The following is an 18,766-nucleotide window of genomic DNA, read 5'->3' as shown; positions in this document are numbered from 1 at the left end:
AATATAGTGAATAGAGGCAGGCAGGACAGAGACAGTAGGTAGATACAGGCAGGACAGAGACAGTAGGTAGATACAGGCAGGGCAGAGACAGTAGGTAGATAAGGGCAGGACAGAGACAGTAGGTAGATACAGGCAGGGCAGGGACAGAGACAGTAGGTAGATACAGGCAGGACAGAGACAGTAGGTAGATACAGGCAGGACAGGGACAGAGACAGTAGGTAGATACAGGCAGGACAGAGACAGTAGGTAGATACAGGCAGGGCAGAGACAGTAGGTAGATAAGGGCAGGACAGAGACAGTAGGTAGATACAGGCAGGACAGGGACAGAGACAGAGACAGTAGGTAGATACAGGCAGGACAGGGACAGAGACAGTAGGTAGATACAGGCATGACAGGGACAGAGACAGTAGGTAGATACAGGCAGGACAGAGACAGAGACAGTAGATAGATACAGGCAGGACAGGGACAGAGACAGTAGGTAGATACAGGCAGGACAGGGACAGAGACAGTAGGTAGATACAGGCAGGACAGGGACAGAGACAGTAGGTAGATACAGGCAGGACAGAGACAGTAGGTAGATACAGGCAGGACAGGGACAGAGACAGTAGGTAGATACAGGCAGGACAGGGACAGAGACAGTAGGTAGATACAGGCAGGACAGAGACAGTAGGTAGATACAGGCATGACAGGGACAGAGACAGTAGGTAGATACAGGCAGGACAGGGACAGAGACAGTAGGTAGATACAGGCAGGACAGAGACAGTAGGTAGATACAGGCAGGACAGGGACAGAGACAGTAGGTAGATACCTGCAGGACAGGGACAGAGACAGTAGGTAGATACAGGCAGGACAGAGACAGTAGGTAGATACAGGCAGGACAGGGACAGAGACAGTAGGTAGATACAGGCAGGACAGGGACAGAGACAGTAGGTAGATACAGGCAGGACAGAGACAGTAGGTAGATACAGGCAGGACAGGGACAGAGACAGTAGATAGATACAGGCATGACAGGGACAGAGACAGTAGGTAGATACAGGCAGGACAGAGACAGAGACAGTAGATAGATACAGGCAGGACAGGGACAGAGACAGTAGGTAGATACAGGCAGGACAGGGACAGAGACAGTAGGTAGATACAGGCAGGACAGGGACAGAGACAGTAGGTAGATACAGGCAGGACAGAGACAGTAGGTAGATACAGGCAGGACAGGGACAGAGACAGTAGGTAGATACAGGCAGGACAGGGACAGAGACAGTAGGTAGATACAGGCAGGACAGAGACAGTAGGTAGATACAGGCAGGACAGGCAGGACAGTAGGTAGATACAGGCAGGACAGGGACAGAGACAGTAGGTAGATACAGGCAGGACAGAGACAGTAGGTAGATACAGGCAGGACAGGGACAGAGACAGTAGGTAGATACAGGCAGGACAGGGACAGAGACAGTAGGTAGATACAGGCAGGACAGAGACAGTAGGTAGATACAGGCAGGACAGAGACAGTAGGTAGATACAGGCAGGACAGGGACAGAGACAGTAGATAGATACAGGCAGGACAGAGACAGTAGGTAGATACAGGCAGGACAGAGACAGTAGGTAGATACAGGCAGGACAGGGGCAGAGACAGTAGGTAGATACAGGCAGGACAGGGACAGAGACAGTAGGTAGATACAGGCAGGACAGAGACAGTAGGTAGATACAGGCATGACAGGGACAGAGACAGTAGGTAGATACAGGCAGGACAGGGACAGAGACAGTAGGTAGATACAGGCAGGACAGAGACAGTAGGTAGATACAGGCAGGACAGGGACAGAGACAGTAGGTAGATACAGGCAGGACAGGGACAGAGACAGTAGGTAGATACAGGCAGGACAGAGACAGTAGGTAGATACAGGCAGGACAGGGACAGAGACAGTAGGTAGATACAGGCAGGACAGGGACAGAGACAGTAGGTAGATACAGGCAGGACAGAGACAGTAGGTAGATACAGGCAGGACAGAGACAGTAGGTAGATACAGGCAGGACAGGGACAGAGACAGTAGATAGATACAGGCAGGACAGAGACAGTAGGTAGATACAGGCAGGACAGGGACAGAGACAGTAGGTAGATACAGGCAGGACAGAGACAGTAGGTAGATACAGGCAGGGCAGAGACAGAGACAGTAAGTAGATGCAGGCAGGACAGGGACAGAGACAGTAGGTAGATACAGGCAGGACAGGGACAGAGACAGTAGATAGATACAGGCAGGACAGAGACAGTAGATAGATACAGGCAGGACAGAGACAGTAGGTAGATACAGGCAGGACAGAGACAGTAGGTAGATACAGGCAGGGCAGGACAGAGACAGTAGGTAGATACAGGCAGGACAGAGACAGTAGGTAGATACAGGCAGGACAGAGACAGTAGGTAGATACAGGCAGGACAGAGACAGTAGGTAGATACAGGCAGGACAGAGACAGTAGGTAGATACAGGCAGGACAGAGACAGTAGGTAGATACAGGCAGGACAGAGACAGTAGGTAGATACTGGCAGGACAGAGACAGTAGGTAGAACAGAGAGAGTAGGTAGATACAGGCAGGACAGGGACAGTAGGTAGATACTGGCAGGACAGAGACAGTATAGGGAGATGTTGAAGGGACAGAGAAAGCAGAACATGTAACTTTTTTGGTGGGGTGTTTAGTGCCTTGTTAAAAGGCACCATAGCAGCCAATGACATCTAGGATTTGATAGCAGCAACTCTCCTGTTGCTTGGCCACTTCCTGACAGATTTTTCCTGTTTGAACCGGGGATTCAAACTGGCAACATTCCAGCAGAACATGTCCTCCCAGTTAACCTATGTAGATACAGGCAGGATTAGGGTTACAGCAGAACTTTTCATCCCTGTTAAAATATGTAGATACAGGCAGGATTAGGGTTACAGCAGAACATGTCATCCCTGTTAAAACCGCTCTAGGGTACGTGGGACAGTAGCGTCCCACCTCTTCAACAGCCAGTGAAACTCAAATTCAAAACAACAGAAATCCCATAATTAAAATTCCTCAAACATACATGTATTTTACACCATTTTAAAGATACACTTGTTGTAAATCCAGCCACAGTGTCCGATTTCAAAAAGGCTTTACGACGAAAGCAAACCAAACAATTATGTAAGGTGAGTGCCTATTCACAGAATAACACAGCCATTTTTCCAGCCAAAGAGAGGATTCACAAAAAGCAGAAATATAGATAAAATGAATCACTAACCTTTGATGATCTTCATCAGATGACACTCATAGGACTTCATGTTACATTGGCGCTTTACGTTCAGAAGTTCCAAAACATCCGGTGATTTTGCAGAGAGCCACATCAATTTACAGGAATACTGATAATAAACATTGCTAAAAGATACAACTGTTATGCATGGAATTTTAGATGCACTTCTCCTTAATGCAACCGCTGTGTCAGATTTCAAAAAGCTTTACGGAAAAAGCTAACCATGCAATAATCTGAGGTCGGCGCTAAGAGCCCAATCAAGACAAAAATATATTCACCTTATTGTGCAGTCAACATAAGTCAGAAATAACATTGTAAACATTCACTTACCTTTGATGATCTTCATCAGAATGCACTCCCAGGAATCCCAGTTCCACAATAAATGTTTGATTTGATCCATAAAGTTAATCATTTATGTCCAAATACCTCCTTTTGTTAGCGCATTTGGTAAACAAATCCAAACTCACGACGCGCGTGCAAGTCCAGCGGAAAGTAAGTTATATTACAGGTCGTAGAAACATGTCAAACTAAGTATAGAATCAATCTTTAGGATGTTTTTAACATAAATCTTCAATAAAGTTCCAACCGGAGAGTTCCTTTGTCTTCAGAAAAGAAAATGGAACGGGAGCTACCGCTCACGTGAACGAGCGTCTCCAGCTCGTGGCTGCTGGCAGACCTCTGACTCATTCCCCTCCCATTCGGCCACACTTCACAGTAGAAGCATCAGACAAGGTTTTAAAGACTGTTGACATCTAGTGGAAGCCTTAGGAAGTGCAACAAGACCCATACCCCACTGTGTATTCGATAGGCGATGAGTTGAAAAACTACAAACCTCAGATTTCCCACTTCCTGGTTGGATTTTTTCTCAGGTTTTTGCCTGCCATATGAGTTCTGTTATACTCACAGACATCATTCAAACAGTTTTAGAAACTTCAGAGTGTTTTCTATCCAAATATACTACTAATAATAATATTAGCAACTGAGACTGAGTAGCAGGCTGTTTACTCTGGGCACGCTTTTCATCCAAACGTGAAAATGTTGTCCCCTATCCATAAGAAGTTAATCAGGTCAACATTCACAAGACAGCGGGGCCAGACGGATTACCAGGGCGTATACTCAGAGCATGCTGGCAAGTGTCTTCACTGACATTTTCAACCTCTCCCTGATCGAGTCTGTAATATCCACATTTCAAGCAGACCACAATAGTCCCTGTGCCCAAGAATGCGAAGGTAAACTGCCTAAATGACTACCGACCCGTAGCACTCACATTGCTAGCCATGAAGTGCTTTGAAAGGCTGTTCATGGCTCACGTCAACACCATCATCCCTGAAACCCTAGACCCACTGCCATTTGCATACCGCCCCAACAGATCCAAGATGACGCAATCTCAATCCCTCCATACTGCCCTTTCCCACCTAGACAAAAGGAACACCTATGTGAGAATGCTGTTCAGCATTCAACATCATATTGCACACAAAGCTCATCACTAAGCTAAGGACCCTGGGGCTAAACCCCTCCATCTGCAACTGGATCCTGGTCTTCCTGAAAGACCGCCCCCTGGTGGTAAGTTTAGGCAACACCAAATCTGCCAGGCTGATCCTCAACACCGGTTCCCCTCAAGGGTGCGTGCTTAGTCCCCTCGCCAAGTCTAGGTCCAAGAGGACCTTCTAAACAGCTTCTACCCCCAAGCCATAAGACTCCTGAACATCTGATCAATTGGCTACGCAGACTATTTGCATTGTCCCCCCCCCCCCCCCCCGTCTTTTACACCACTACTACTCTGTTATTATCTATTCATAGTCACTTTAATAACTCTACCTACATTTACATATTACCTCATTAACCTCGACTAACCAGTGCCCCCGCACATTTACTATTTAATTACTTATTCCTTTTATTTCTTATTCGTATTTTTTAAACTGCATTGTTGGTTAGGGGCTTGTAAGTAGGCATTTCACTGTAAGGTGTTTTCGGCACATGTGACAAATACAATTTGATTTGTTAATTAAACTATGTGGATACAGGCAGTGTTAAAGCAGAACTGGTCATCCCTGTTGAACTATGTGGATACAGGCAGTGTTAAAGCAGAACTGGTCATCCCTGTTAAGCTATGTGGATACAGGCAGTGTTAAAGCAGAACTGGTCATCCCTGTTGAACTATGTGGATACAGGCAGTGTTAAAGCAGAACTGGTCATCCCTGTTGAACTATGTGGATACAGGCAGTGTTAAAGCAGAACTGGTCATCCCTGTTGAACTATGTGGATACAGGCAGTGTTAAAGCAGAACTGGTCATCCCTGTTGAACTATGTGGATACAGGCAGTGTTAAAGCAGAACTGGTCATCCCTGTTGAACTATGTGGATACAGGCAGTGTTAAAGCAGAACATGTCATCCCTGTTGAACTATGTGGATACAGGCAGTGTTAAAGCAGAACTGGTCATCCCTGTTGAACTATGTGGATACAGGCAGTGTTAAAGCAGAACATGTCATCCCTGTTGAACTATGTGGATACAGGCAGTGTTAAAGCAGAACTGGTCATCCCTGTTGAACTATGTGGATACAGGCAGTGTTAAAGCAGAACTGGTCATCCCTGTTGAACTATGTGGATACAGGCAGTGTTAAAGCAGAACTGGTCATCCCTGTTGAACTATGTGGATACAGGCAGTGTTAAAGCAGAACTGGTCATCCCTGTTGAACTATGTGGATACAGGCAGTGTTAAAGCAGAACTGGTCATCCCTGTTGAACTATCTGCTGTCCTGAAGTGTTGCATAATCTCTCTGACTGACTGGCATTCCTCTGCATGACTTCCGGTCATATCAGAGCTGTGGACTTGGCAGGCAAGGGGCTGGTAGCGTGAAGGAATTTGTTTCAGTGGATGTTTCATTGATATTCACTAGTGGCTGAAATGCAAGTGAAAAGAGCAGGGAGGCTTGGCACAATGATATCTTTGTATTGGTTAGTTAGCATCATTCTGTTGTGTTGCTCTCCTGGTCTGTCTGTATCTTTTGGGAAAACATACAGTCTTTCTCTAGGAGCACAGCTTTCCCAACAGTCTTTCTCTAGGAGCACGGCTTTCCCAACAGTCTTTCTCTAGGAGCACGGCTTTCCTAACAGTCTTTCTCTAGGAGCACGGCTTTCCCAACAGTCTTTCTCTAGGAGCACGGCTTTCCCAACAGTCTTTCTCTAGGAGCACGGCTTTCCCAACACAGTCTTTCTCTAGGAGCACGGCTTTCCCAACACAGTGTTTCTAGAGAAAGACATGATTCACCATCTAAATAATGATGGAACATGTACAATATGTTCCACCAGAGACTGCATTGTTAGTACTATAGGTATTTATCACTGGTAACCAGCTATCACCAACCAACCATGTCACATGTGTGTGTGTGTCCTACATAGAACTAATGGGAAAGGCACTGTTCTCTTTATCAACAGGCTGTTCAGTTCAACTTCTGACTACCAATACTTGTCACCGACACCACTTGTTGTAAGTGTCTATAGTAATGTGATCCATGTTAAAACACATCTGAAGAGGGATAGTGTTGAAAAGTAGTATTTATATTTCAGTCTTTTTGATATCCTGCGTAGTCTTTTTTTATGTGAGCACTGATGCTTGACTAAATATTCAAATTAGAAAACAAGGGAGAAAGAAAGCTAAGCTTTCTTGTTTAGAATGGGCAGTTTGTGAAACATTTCCTAATTCTTAATGAGGGACTCATGGCACTATGCCAAGCTGGAGGACCAATAAAATGGGCTCTATTAGGTGGGAGAGGGGGCAGAGGGGAGGGGTAAGGGGGCTGACTGGGTGACCAATGGAGAGGGTTTCTATTTGAGCTGTGGAGGGGACAGAGGGGAGGGGGGCTGGCTGTGGGGGACTGGGGGACCCCCTCGCCCTCCCTCTACCTGGGTCTTAGAGAGCTCCAGTAGGGACAGAGGACAGACCACAGTAACTTTCCCACAGAAGTGTAGCTGTTGTTCTTCTGTGGAGGGTTCCCACCTGCACTCCTTCTGGGACCTAGTTGGATAACCCGTTGGACAGTTGGGTTAGATAACCCTTACCCGTTGGACAGTTGGGGGTGAAAAGTTCTAGAGATGTCTGAGAACAACAACAACAACCATGAAGAGAAGGAGAAGGAGAGGGATGGAGAGAATGAGAAAGAGAGGGATGAGGACTGGGATGAGAATGAGGAGAGGGATGATGTTCTTGTTAGGATTCCTCCACCTCCACCTCCAGTGGTCAGAGTTGGCCAGCTGGCCCCGGGGGCCAAGATGAATGGGTTAGGAGATGAGGGAAAACCCAACCTGGATGGGCAGCAGCCTGTAAGCCGTAGTATCTTCCCTTTCTCTCCAGTCTCTCCAGCGGGCGAGAGGATCCGCATTATGCTGGGAGAGGATGATGATGGACCGTCACCACCTCAACTCTTCACTGAGCTGGATGAGCTGCTCTCTGTGGATGGGCAGGAGATGGAGTGGAAGGAGACAGCCAGGTAGGATGTCTAACTCTAACTCTAACCCTAACCTAACTAATAGTCAGGTAGGATGTCTTATAGCCTGTAATCCCTCCATTAGTTTTATTCAATATAACATTTAACTATTCAAAGTAAAGCATAGTATATTGAGATTTTTTTTAAGTTAATACAATTCAGTAATTGGACACCTGGAAAGATGAGTAAAAAACTCCTAAGTTTTGGGTGGTGTTGGGCCTCTGCCAGATACACGCTGGTTCCAACATGCCAGATAATCACTGGTGTCAACATGGTAGATAATCACAGGTGTCAACATGGTAGATAATCACTGGTGTCAACATGGTAGATAATCACTGGTGTCAACATGGTAGATAATCACTGGTGTCAACATGGTAGATACACACAGGTGTCAACATGGTAGATAATCACTGGTGTCAACATGGTAGATAATCACTGGTGTCAACATGGTAGATAATCAATGGTGTCAACATGGTAGATAATCACTGGTGTCAACATGGTAGATAATCACTGGTGTCAACATGGTAGATAATCACTGGTGTCAACATGGTAGATAATCACTGGTGTCAACATGGTAGATAATCACTGGTGTCAACATGGTAGATAATCACTGGTGTCAACATGGTAGATAATCACTGGTGTCAACATGGTAGATAATCACTGGTGTCAACATGGTAGATAAACACTGGTGTCAACATGGTAGATAATCACTGGTGTCAACATGGTAGATAATCACTGGTGTCAACATGGTAGATAATCACTGGTGTCAACATGGTAGATAATCACTGGTGTCAACATGGTAGATAATCACTGGTGTCAACATGGTAGATAATCACTGGTGTCAACATGGTAGATAATCACTGGTGTCAACATGGTAGATAAACACTGGTGTCAACATGGTAGATAATCACTGGTGTCAACATGGTAGATAATCACTGGTGTCAACATGGTAGATAATCACTGGTGTCAACATGGTAGATAATCACTGGTGTCAACATGGTAGATAATCACTGGTGTCAACATGGTAGATAATCACTGGTGTCAACATGGTAGATAATCACTGGTGTCAACATGGTAGATAAACACTGGTGTCAACATGGTAGATAATCACTGGTGTCAACATGGTAGATAAACACTGGTGTCAACATGGTAGATAATCACTGGTGTCAACATGGTAGATAATCACTGGTGTCAACATGGTAGATAAACACTGGTGTCAACATGGTAGATAATCACTGGTGTCAACATGGTAGATAATCACTGGTGTCAACATGGTAGATAATCACTGGTGTCAACATGGTAGATAATCACTGGTGTCAACATGGTAGATACACACTGGTGTCAACATGGTAGATAAACCATGGTGCCAACATGCTAAAGAGGACAGGTCTACTAACATACTAAGTACATTTTCCCTCAATGACATTTTAGTAGCAGAAGGGATTTTTTAGCCCGCCCTGTCACTGTTGATTGGATTAATAAGCATTTTATGACTGTATACTGGGTATTGGTAATGATAATGATATTTGTCCTGATGACAGGAATCATAACCAACTCCTAACCAACTGTGCTATTGTTTGTTCTTTCGCATTGTTTGTAACTCATTTTGTACATAATGTTGCTGCTACCGTCTCTTATGACTGAAAACAGCTTCTGGACATCAGAACAGTGATTAACGTAAACTCACTCACTGTTGTACATCGCCTTGTTCCGTACAATTGACCTTATTTTTTCGCCCAAAAAACGTAATACTTCCAGATCAACTGTAATATCAATATCAATGTAAAACACAATTTCTCCCCTTTCCAACAAAATTAATGAGGAGACCCTCATGATGCCCATCTCTGCATAATTCAACAAGGCAATGAGCTCCGTCGGGTCTTTTTAAAAATGGCGGGTGGGGAGCAAAGGCTACGAAGTGATCTTGAAAGGGGGAAATATGTTGGGTGAAGAAAACAGTGTTTTTTCACCCGATTTGTCCAACTAATGAACTTTAAAATGTAAATAAAACGTAAAGAGTTTATGTAATGTCTCATCACATACCTGTTTGAAGGTTTGTGTCAAATTTGAAGAGGGGTTTAGGGTCGCGCTAACGTTAGCCTCACAAGTGAACTGCAGCTGTTCCGGCTTTTGAGTGTCATGATGGCTTGCAGTAATGATGCACAAAAAAAATGCAATTGGCACCCTAGTCATGAAATATTTGTTTAATATTAGCAATAATTCTATTAATTTAGACAAAAATCATGAAGTTTTCTTACAAGTGTATATGGTTAAGCATGATTTTAATCTGCGAGAGAAGGGCTACCCCTGGTGGAAAGAGGCTGTACGGCACAAAATGAGTTGCAAATGAGCGCTGTACGTTACAGAGTGACACGTCACGATGTAACGTACAGCGTCAGAGGGGTCGGTTTTTTCATCTTTTCTCCAATACTGTTAGTCCATTATCATGTCAATCGACGCTGAATCGAAATGTAGTTCACACCGCGGATTTTGATACCAACACAGTCACTACAGTCCCATTCGTTTTCATTGCAGCCCCGTTTGAATGTCGCGGTTACGCACATTTGTACGGAATGGGGTGAGTTTAGGTTACTTACCTCGAACTGGACAAAGATTTTTTCACAAAGAGTCCGAAGCGAAGGACATACTACTTTGTCCAGACAAGGCCCAAATCCCTTTCATCAGTATGAAGAAAAGACGGAGGAAAAGGAGGAGGAGGGCGGGGTGCCTTGTAAGAATTCGCCAATGAGTAGGTAAACCACCACTACACTCTGTATTATTGGCCAACGTGCAATCACTGGAAAACAAACTCGATGATCTACGGTCAAGACTATCCTACCAACGGGACATTAAAAACGGTAATATTTTATGTTTCAGCGAGACTTGGCTGAACAATGACACGGATAACATAGAGCTGGCTGGCTTCGCCGTGTTTCGGCAGTACAGAGTAGCTTTGTCTGGTAAGTCGAGTGACGGGGGTGTGTATTTGTCAATATCTGCTGTTGCGTGATGTCTAATATTAAAGAAGTCTTGAGGTATTGCTCACCTGAGGTAGAGTACCTCATGATAAGCTGTAGACCACACTATCTACCAAGAGTTCTCATCTATATTATTCGTAGCCGTCTATTTACCACCACAAACCGATACTGGCACTAAAACTGCACTCAACGAGCTGTATAATGTCACGTGTGCTTCCTCTCCAGCCTCTTGGTCACCAGGCTAATCGTTATGGTGCACACCTGTCACCATTGTTACATGCACCTGCGCGTCATCACTCACCTGGACTCCATCACTTCCTTGATTACCTGCCCTATATATGTCACTCCCTTTGGTTCCCCAGGCATCATTGTTTCTGTTTCCTGTCTGTGCATTGTTCGTGTTTCTTGTAAAACACTCACTCCCTGAACTTGCTTCCCGACTCTCAGCGCACGTCGTTACATATAAGGCCATAAGCAAACAAGAAAATACTCATCCAGAAGCGGCGCTCCCAGTGGCCGGGGACTTTAATGCAGACAAACTTAAATCCGTTTTACCTCATTTCTACCAGCATGTCAGATGTGCAACCAGAGGAAAGAAAATCCTAGACCACCTTTACTCCACACAGAGACGCGTACAAAGCTCTCCCTCACCCTCCATTTGGCAAATCTGACCATAATTCTATCCTCCTGATTCCTTCTTACAATCAAAAACTAAAGCAGGAAGTACCAGTGACTCGCTCAATACGGAAGTGGTCAAATGACGTGGATGCTACGCTACAGGACTGTTTTGCTAGCACAGACTGGAATGTATTCTGGGATTCATCCAATGGCATTGAGGAGTATGCCATCTCAGTCACCAGCTTCATCAATAAGTGCATCGATGATGTTGTCCCCACAGTGACCATACGTACATTTAAAACCAGAAACCATGGATTACAGGCAACATCCACACCGTGCTAAAGACTAGAACTGCCGCTTTTTAGGACCAGAACACTAATCTGGACGCTTATGTAACCGGCTCTGTACCGGTACCCTTCCGCGTAATGTTCTGGTGAGGTGGAGGTGGAAGAGAAGGCTCGCTGGATACAATTCTGCCGGTTGTCCATTTTAATGACTGCATGGATTGGATACAAATGCAAGGCAAACTTTAATGCTGCCGTCTGGACTCTCATGCACAAGTATATTTACCCTTCCTCATCACGCTTTGAGCAAATTGAGGAGTAAAAGCATGGCTCCCGTTGATGACATCACAACATTAACATAATTTAGAACATAAATACAATAAAATAGTTCACCCTTCAAAGTACTGCAATACATCTCAAAATAACCTTAAAATAATACATGAAAATAAATATGAGGGATTTTTGATGAAATACATAAAGTATATTTTACATCTTTTACATTCACCCCTCCTGAATTTCACCAAAATCCTAAAGGCAGTGAGCAAAGCATATTTCCCAGAGTTCAATTGAACATTTCTGTTCCTCCATTCCCCATGGGATGGTACGCAGTTGTGTGTGACTTGGCGACACCAGAGAGCTTGAGAAGTTCTTCGATTAGCTCGCTCTCAAAATTGTCCCCTTGATCTGTGTGGATTCGCTCAGCAAATCCATAAAACCAAAATACGTTGTCCAATATCTTTCTGGCAACTTACTTAACTGTTTAATTTGTGCATGGAAAGGTGTGAGCTAATTTGGTGAAGTGATCTGTCACAACCAATACAGTGGTTCTTCCTTTAACTTCTTTGGGATAGGGGGCAGTATTTTGACGTCCGGATGAAAAGTGTGCACAAAGTAAACTGCCTGCTACTCAGGCCAAGAAGCTAGGATATGCATATAATTGGTAGATTTGGATAGAAAACACTCTAACGTTTCTAAAATTGTTAAAATAATGTCTGTGAGTATAACAGAACTGAAATGGCAGGCGAAACCCGGAGGACAAACCATCCCCCCCAAAAAATAATCATCCTACCACTGATTTCAATAGCTGGCACTTTTATAATAGGGCGAAATCGTGCCCGATTGCAGTTCCTAGGGCTTCCACTAGATATCAACAGTCTTTAGAAAGAGTTTCAGGCTGGTTTTTGGAAAAATTTGCCAGAAATTGTAGTTTTTCTAGGTGGCTCCCATTTTGGCTGTAGTGTTTCCAAGCGTGTGAATGAGAACGCGTTCTTTGGTATTTTTCTCCGGTAAAGACAATAACGATTCTCCATCTTAAATGTTATCATTTATTTGCGTATTAGGGTACCTTTTGTTTGATTATAAAAGTTGATTGACTTGTTTGTTGTTTGAATAAGTTTATTGGTAACATTTGGGATTCATTTTATATGCATTTTGAAGGAGGGGAACCAAGTGGATTATTGACTGAAGTGCGTTTGGAAAATATGGCGCTGTACAATGTAACCAGTCGGGAGTAGGCTACTGAACTAAGAGCAAAATAATCCTAACATTTCCACACCCTAATTGTAGGCTAACCAATACCCAAACAGAGATTCAGTGAAAATAAAAATCTCATTGATTTATGCTTGTCTTAGAGCGGCACAAAACGGTGCTGAAATAGTTGACCACATGTCATTCAGTGATATTTATTCCCATAGTAATTCGTTATGGATCCATAATGAAATAAACATCTGCATTACAATTATAATGCAGGGTTAATAATATACACTGCTCAAAAAAATAAAGGGAACACTAAAATAACACATCCTAGATCTGAATGAATGAAATATTCTTATTAAATACTTTTTTCTTTGCATAGTTGAATGTGCTGACAACAAAATTACACAAAAATTATCAATGGAAATCAAATGTATCAACCCATGGAGGTCTGGATTTGGAGTCACACTCAAAATTAAAGTGGAAAACCACACTACAGGCTGATCCAACTTTGATGTAATGTCCTTAAAACAAGTCAAAATTAGGCTCAGTAGGGTGTGTGGCCTCCACGTGCCTGTATGACCTCCCTACAACGCCTGGGCATGCTCCTGATGAGGTGGCGGATGGTCTCCGGAGGGATCTCCTCCCAGACCTGGACTAAAGCATCCGCCAACTCCTGGACAGTCTGTGGTGCAACGTTGCGTTGGTGGATGGAGCGAGACATGATGTCCCAGATGTGCTCAATTGGATTCAGGTCTGGGGAACGGGCGGGCCAGTCCATAGCATCAATTCCTTCCTCTTGAAGGAACTGCTGACACACTCCAGCCACATGAGGTCTAGCATTGTCTTGCATTAGGAGGAACCCAGGGCCAACCGCACCAGCATATGGTCTCACAAGGGGTCTGAGGATCTCATCTCGGTACCTAATGGCAGTCAGGTTACCTCTGGCGAGCACATGGAGGGCTGTGCGGTCCCCCAAAGAAATGCCACCCCACACCATGAGACCCACCGCCAAACCGGTCATGCTGGAGGATGTTGCAGGCAGCAGAACGTTCTCCACGGCGTCTCCAGACTCTGTCACGTCTGTCACATGTGCTCAGTGTGAACCTGCTTTCATCTGAAGAGCACAGGGCGCCAGTGGCGAATTTGCCAATCTTGGTGTTCTCTGGCAAATGCCAAACGTCCTGCACGGTGTTGGGCTGTAAGCACAACCCCCACCTGTGGACGTCGGGCCCTCATACCACCCTCATTGAGTCTGTTTCTGACCGTTTGAGCAGACACATGCACATTTGTGGCCTGCTGGAGGTCATTTTGCAGGGCTCTGGCAGTGCTCCTCCTGCTCCTCCTTGCACAAAGGCGGAGGTAGCGGTCCTGCTGCTGGGTTGTTGCCCTCCTACGGCCTCCTCCACGTCTCCTGATGTACTGGCCTGTCTCCTGGTAGCGCCTCCATGCTCTGGACACTACGCTGACAGACACAGCAAACCTTCTTGCCACAGCTCGCATTGATGTGCCATCCTGGATGAGCTGCACTACCTGAGCCACTTGTGTGGGTTGTAGACTCCGTCTCATGCTATCACTAGAGTGAAAGCACCGCCAGCATTCAAAAGTGACCAAAACATCAGCCAGGAAGCATAGGAACTGAGAAGTGGTCTGTGGTCACCACCTGCAGAACCACTCCTTTATTGGGGGTGTCTTGCTAATTGCCTATAATTTCCACCTGTTGTCTATTCCATTTGCACAACAGCATGTGAAATGTATTGTCAATCAGTGTTGCTTCCTAAGTGGACAGTTTGATTTCACAGAAGTGTGATTGACTTGGAGTTACATTGTGTTGTTTAAGTGTTCCCTTTATTTGTTTGAGCAGTGTATTTGTAGGGGTTGATGTGTTTTTTGTTGGGGCAAATCTGGTTTTAGAATACTTAATTAAAACAATGCATTTGGTAGACTCGGTAAGATGGACTCACTGACGGTTGAAGATGATGAGCGATCGGCAAAGGCAATCAACATCACTCTAATCACAGTCAGAAAGTTGAATAAACTTGTGTGGACTGGTTGGGAGTAGGCCTAGGCTACTAAGTGACTGCAAGTGAAGAGCAAAATGATCCTTACATTTCCAATTAAAAATCTGACTGATTTATAAAGACCAGTCCCCATGCTCTGTCATTCAGTGATATTTATTCCCTATTGATAGTTGAAATAAACATCTGCATTTTGAGTATTTTTATAATTTTTTTATTAAGGAAGGCATGTAGGTCTCCTGATTTAAACCCAAAGTTGTTGCAACTGAAATTTAGTTGAATAATCATCTGCATGTTTGCATGGATTGTGACTCCATCTCGTTCCTCTTCAACTCCGCCAATGACTCTCCGCCAGTGACCTGACTCTCGTGCCTCGCCCTCTTCAACTCCGCCAATGACTCTCCGCCAGTGACCTGACTCTCGTTCCTCGCCCTCTTCAACTCCGCCAATGACTCTCCGCCAGTGACCTGACTCTCGTTCCTCGCCCTCTTCAACTCCGCCAATGACTCTCCGCCAGTGACGTGACTCTCGTTCCTCGCCCTCTTCAACTCCGCCAATGACTCTCCGCCAGTGACCTGACTCTCGTTCCTCGCCCTCTTCAACTCCGCCAATGACTCTCCGCCAGTGACGTGACTCTCGTTCCTCGCCCTCTTCAACTCCGCCAATGACTCTCCGCCAGTGACGTGACTCTCGTTCCTCGCCCTCTTCAACTCCGCCAATGACTCTCCGCCAGGGGCCTTGACTCTCGTTCCTCGCCCTCTTCAACTCCGCCAATGACTCTCCGCCAGTGACGTGACTCTCGTTCCTCGCCCTCTTCAACTCCGCCAATGACTCTCCGCCAGGGGCCTTGACTCTCGTTCCTCGCCCTCTTCAACTCCGCCAATGACTCTCCGCCAGTGACGTGACTCTCGTTCCTCGCCCTCTTCAACTCCGCCAATGACTCTCCGCCAGGGGCCTTGACTCTCGTTCCTCGCCCTCTTCAACTCCGCCAATGACTCTCCGCCAGTGACGTGACTCTCGTTCCTCGCCCTCTTCAACTCCGCCAATGACTCTCCGCCAGTGACGTGACTCTCGTTCCTCGCCCTCTTCAACTCCGCCAATGACTCTCCGCCAGGGGCCTTGGCTCTCGTTCCTCGCCCTCTTCAACTCCGCCAATGACTCTCCGCCAGTGACCTGACTCTCGTTCCTCGCCCTCTTCAACTCCGCCAATGACTCTCCGCCAGTGACCTGACTCTCGTTCCTCGCCCTCTTCAACTCCGCCAATGACTCTCCGCCAGTGACCTGACTCTCGTTCCTCGCCCTCTTCAACTCCGCCAATGACTCTCCGCCAGTGACCTGACTCTCGTTCCTCGCCCTCTTCAACTCCGCCAATGACTCTCCGCCAATAATTACATTTAGAGAATTGGAGGATTCTAAATTAATATCTAAGGGGCGTTTTTTGTTAGGATCTGTTCTTTAGGGCAAATCTGATCTGTGGGAATACCTAAGGGGATTTTATATAATTATAATGCAGGGTTAATTATAATAATAATAATAATAATAATAATAAACGATAGTATGGAGATTATTTTGCTTCAAATAACGGAAAGTGAGCGATTGAAATCTGAATAAAGGGAAAAGGGCCATTCTTGAATATAGGGTGAGACATTCTTAGTAATTTGTAAATAAAGCCAGTTTGTTATTTAGAATGATTTATTTCTGTTTTTAGAGGGGAGAAACCAAAAGCCCACCTTGCCTATTTTTTGGAAAATCGTCAGTCCACATGTCCATTTAAATTCCCCCATTTGTATTTACCCAAGGTGGCAGGTAGCCTAGTGGTTAGAGCGTTAGGACAGTAACCGAAAGGTTGCTAGATAAAATCACTGAGCTGACAAGGTGAAAATATGTCGTTCTGCCCCTGAAAAAGGCAATTAACCCACTGTTCCTAGACAGTCATTGTAAATAATAATTTGTTCTTAACTGACTTGCCTGTAAGAGTGTTGATGCTTTCGAGGCGAGCTCGAGCAGACGGCTCAGGAGACTTAGCCAGGATGCATCTCCGTCAGCACTTGACATACTCCTTCACATCATGCTCCATCTTGGGCCAGAAGAAATGTTGCCTTGCCAAATTAAGAGTTCTAGCTTGACCTTGGTGGCCAGCAAGATCATGCACATCACTCAATGCTTTATCCGTCATACTTTTGGGCAGCACATACTGATGTGTCTTTTGTTTCTTCAAAGGGTCATTTGTCACCGTGTAAAGCACTCCATCTTGGACCCTGAGCTTTTCCCACTGCTTGATGAGTGCAAGGCTTTTTGAATTAAATCCATCCCTCTCTCATCTTGAAGGCCATCTTTTGTGGTTGACAAACAGGATAGCCCTTGAAATTGTAGGATTAAGTTCTTGGCTCCGCTGAAGCTTCTCGAAAGACATCGCAGGAAGGGAGTCTTGGCCTGGAGATATGAGTTGTTGCACAGACTGCACTAACTGAACTGCTCGAGCTTCGGTCGCTACATCCCACTGATCATAGACTTCACAGATCGCTTTCACTACTGCAGAGACACAGGTTAAAGGACAGCTGTCGGACTGATTTCCAGAGATTTTCCCAGCTTGTTTTTTCACTATGTGACTGGACCTTCAAGCGAAACACATCTTCAATCCCATCTTCTCCTATAGCATCGGCTTCAGCAAGCAGACTGCCATTGTTCTCACTGACCAACCTGTGACTAACTAACTTGGAAAATGGGTCCCTACTGAGGGCGTCAGCCACAGTGTTCTTTGTCCCTGTGATATGCTTAAGATCGAATGAGTAGGGAGTCAATGTAGCTACCCAGCGCTGTCTACATGGAGTCAATGTAGCTACCCAGCGTTGTTCACAGGGAGTCAATGTAGCTACCCAGCGCTGTCTACATGGAGTCAATGTAGCTACCCAGCGTTGTTCACAGGGAGTCAATGTAGCTACCCAGCGTTGTTCACAGGGAGTCAATGTAGCTACCCAGCGTTGTTCACAGGGAGTCAATTTAGCTACCCAGCGTTGGTCACAGGGAGTCAATGTAGCTACCCAGCGTTGTTCACAGGGAGTCAATGTAGCTACCCAGCGTTGTTCACAGGGAGTCAATGTAGCTACCCAGCGCTGTCTACATGGAGTCAATGTAGCTACCCAGCGTTGTTCACATGGAGTCAATGTAGCTACCCAGCGTTGTTCACAGGGAGTCAATGTAGCTACCCAGCGTTGGTCACAGGGAGTCAATGTAGCTACCCAGCGTTGTTCACAGGGAGTCAATGTAGCTACCCAGCGTTGTTCACAGGGAGTCAATGTAGCTACCCAGCGCTGTCTACATGGAGTCAATGTAGCTACCCAGCGTTGTTCACATGGAGTCAATGTAGCTACCCAGCGTTGTTCACAGGGAGTCAATGTAGCTACCCAGCGTTGTTCACATGGAGTCAATGTAGCTACCCAGCGTTGTTCACATGGAGTCAATGTAGCTACCCAGCATTGTTCACATGGAGTCAATGTAGCTACCCAGCGTTGTTCACAGGGAGTCAATGTAGCTACCCAGCGTTGTTCACAGGGAGTCAATGTAGCTACCCAGCGTTGTTCACAGGGAGTCAATGTAGCTACCCAGCGTTGTTCACAGGGAGTCAATGTAGCTACCCAGCGTTGTTCACAGGGAGTCAAT

General features: G+C 45.5%; 1 protein-coding gene across 3 annotated transcripts in view; it reads left to right on the top strand.

The window, feature by feature from the left end:
* The window catches only part of slc4a4a (solute carrier family 4 member 4a), a 249,535-nt gene that overhangs the window by 100,852 nt on the left and 129,917 nt on the right, over nt 1-18,766 (top strand). For 2 of the 3 annotated variants that reach the window (XM_071404435.1, XM_071404436.1), the window contains exon 5: nt 7,603-7,738. In XM_071404435.1, the coding sequence (XP_071260536.1) occupies nt 7,603-7,738 (136 nt within the window). Of the gene's footprint in view, nt 1-7,130; nt 7,739-18,766 lie in introns of those variants that run through there. The other variant, XM_071404437.1, reaches the window with a different exon arrangement.

Source organism: Salvelinus alpinus, chromosome 5 (assembly GCF_045679555.1).
Source record: "Salvelinus alpinus chromosome 5, SLU_Salpinus.1, whole genome shotgun sequence".
Lineage (NCBI taxonomy): Eukaryota > Metazoa > Chordata > Actinopteri > Salmoniformes > Salmonidae > Salvelinus > Salvelinus alpinus.
Note: the sequence above shows the minus strand (reverse complement) of the source record. Positions and strands in the feature narration are given on the sequence as shown.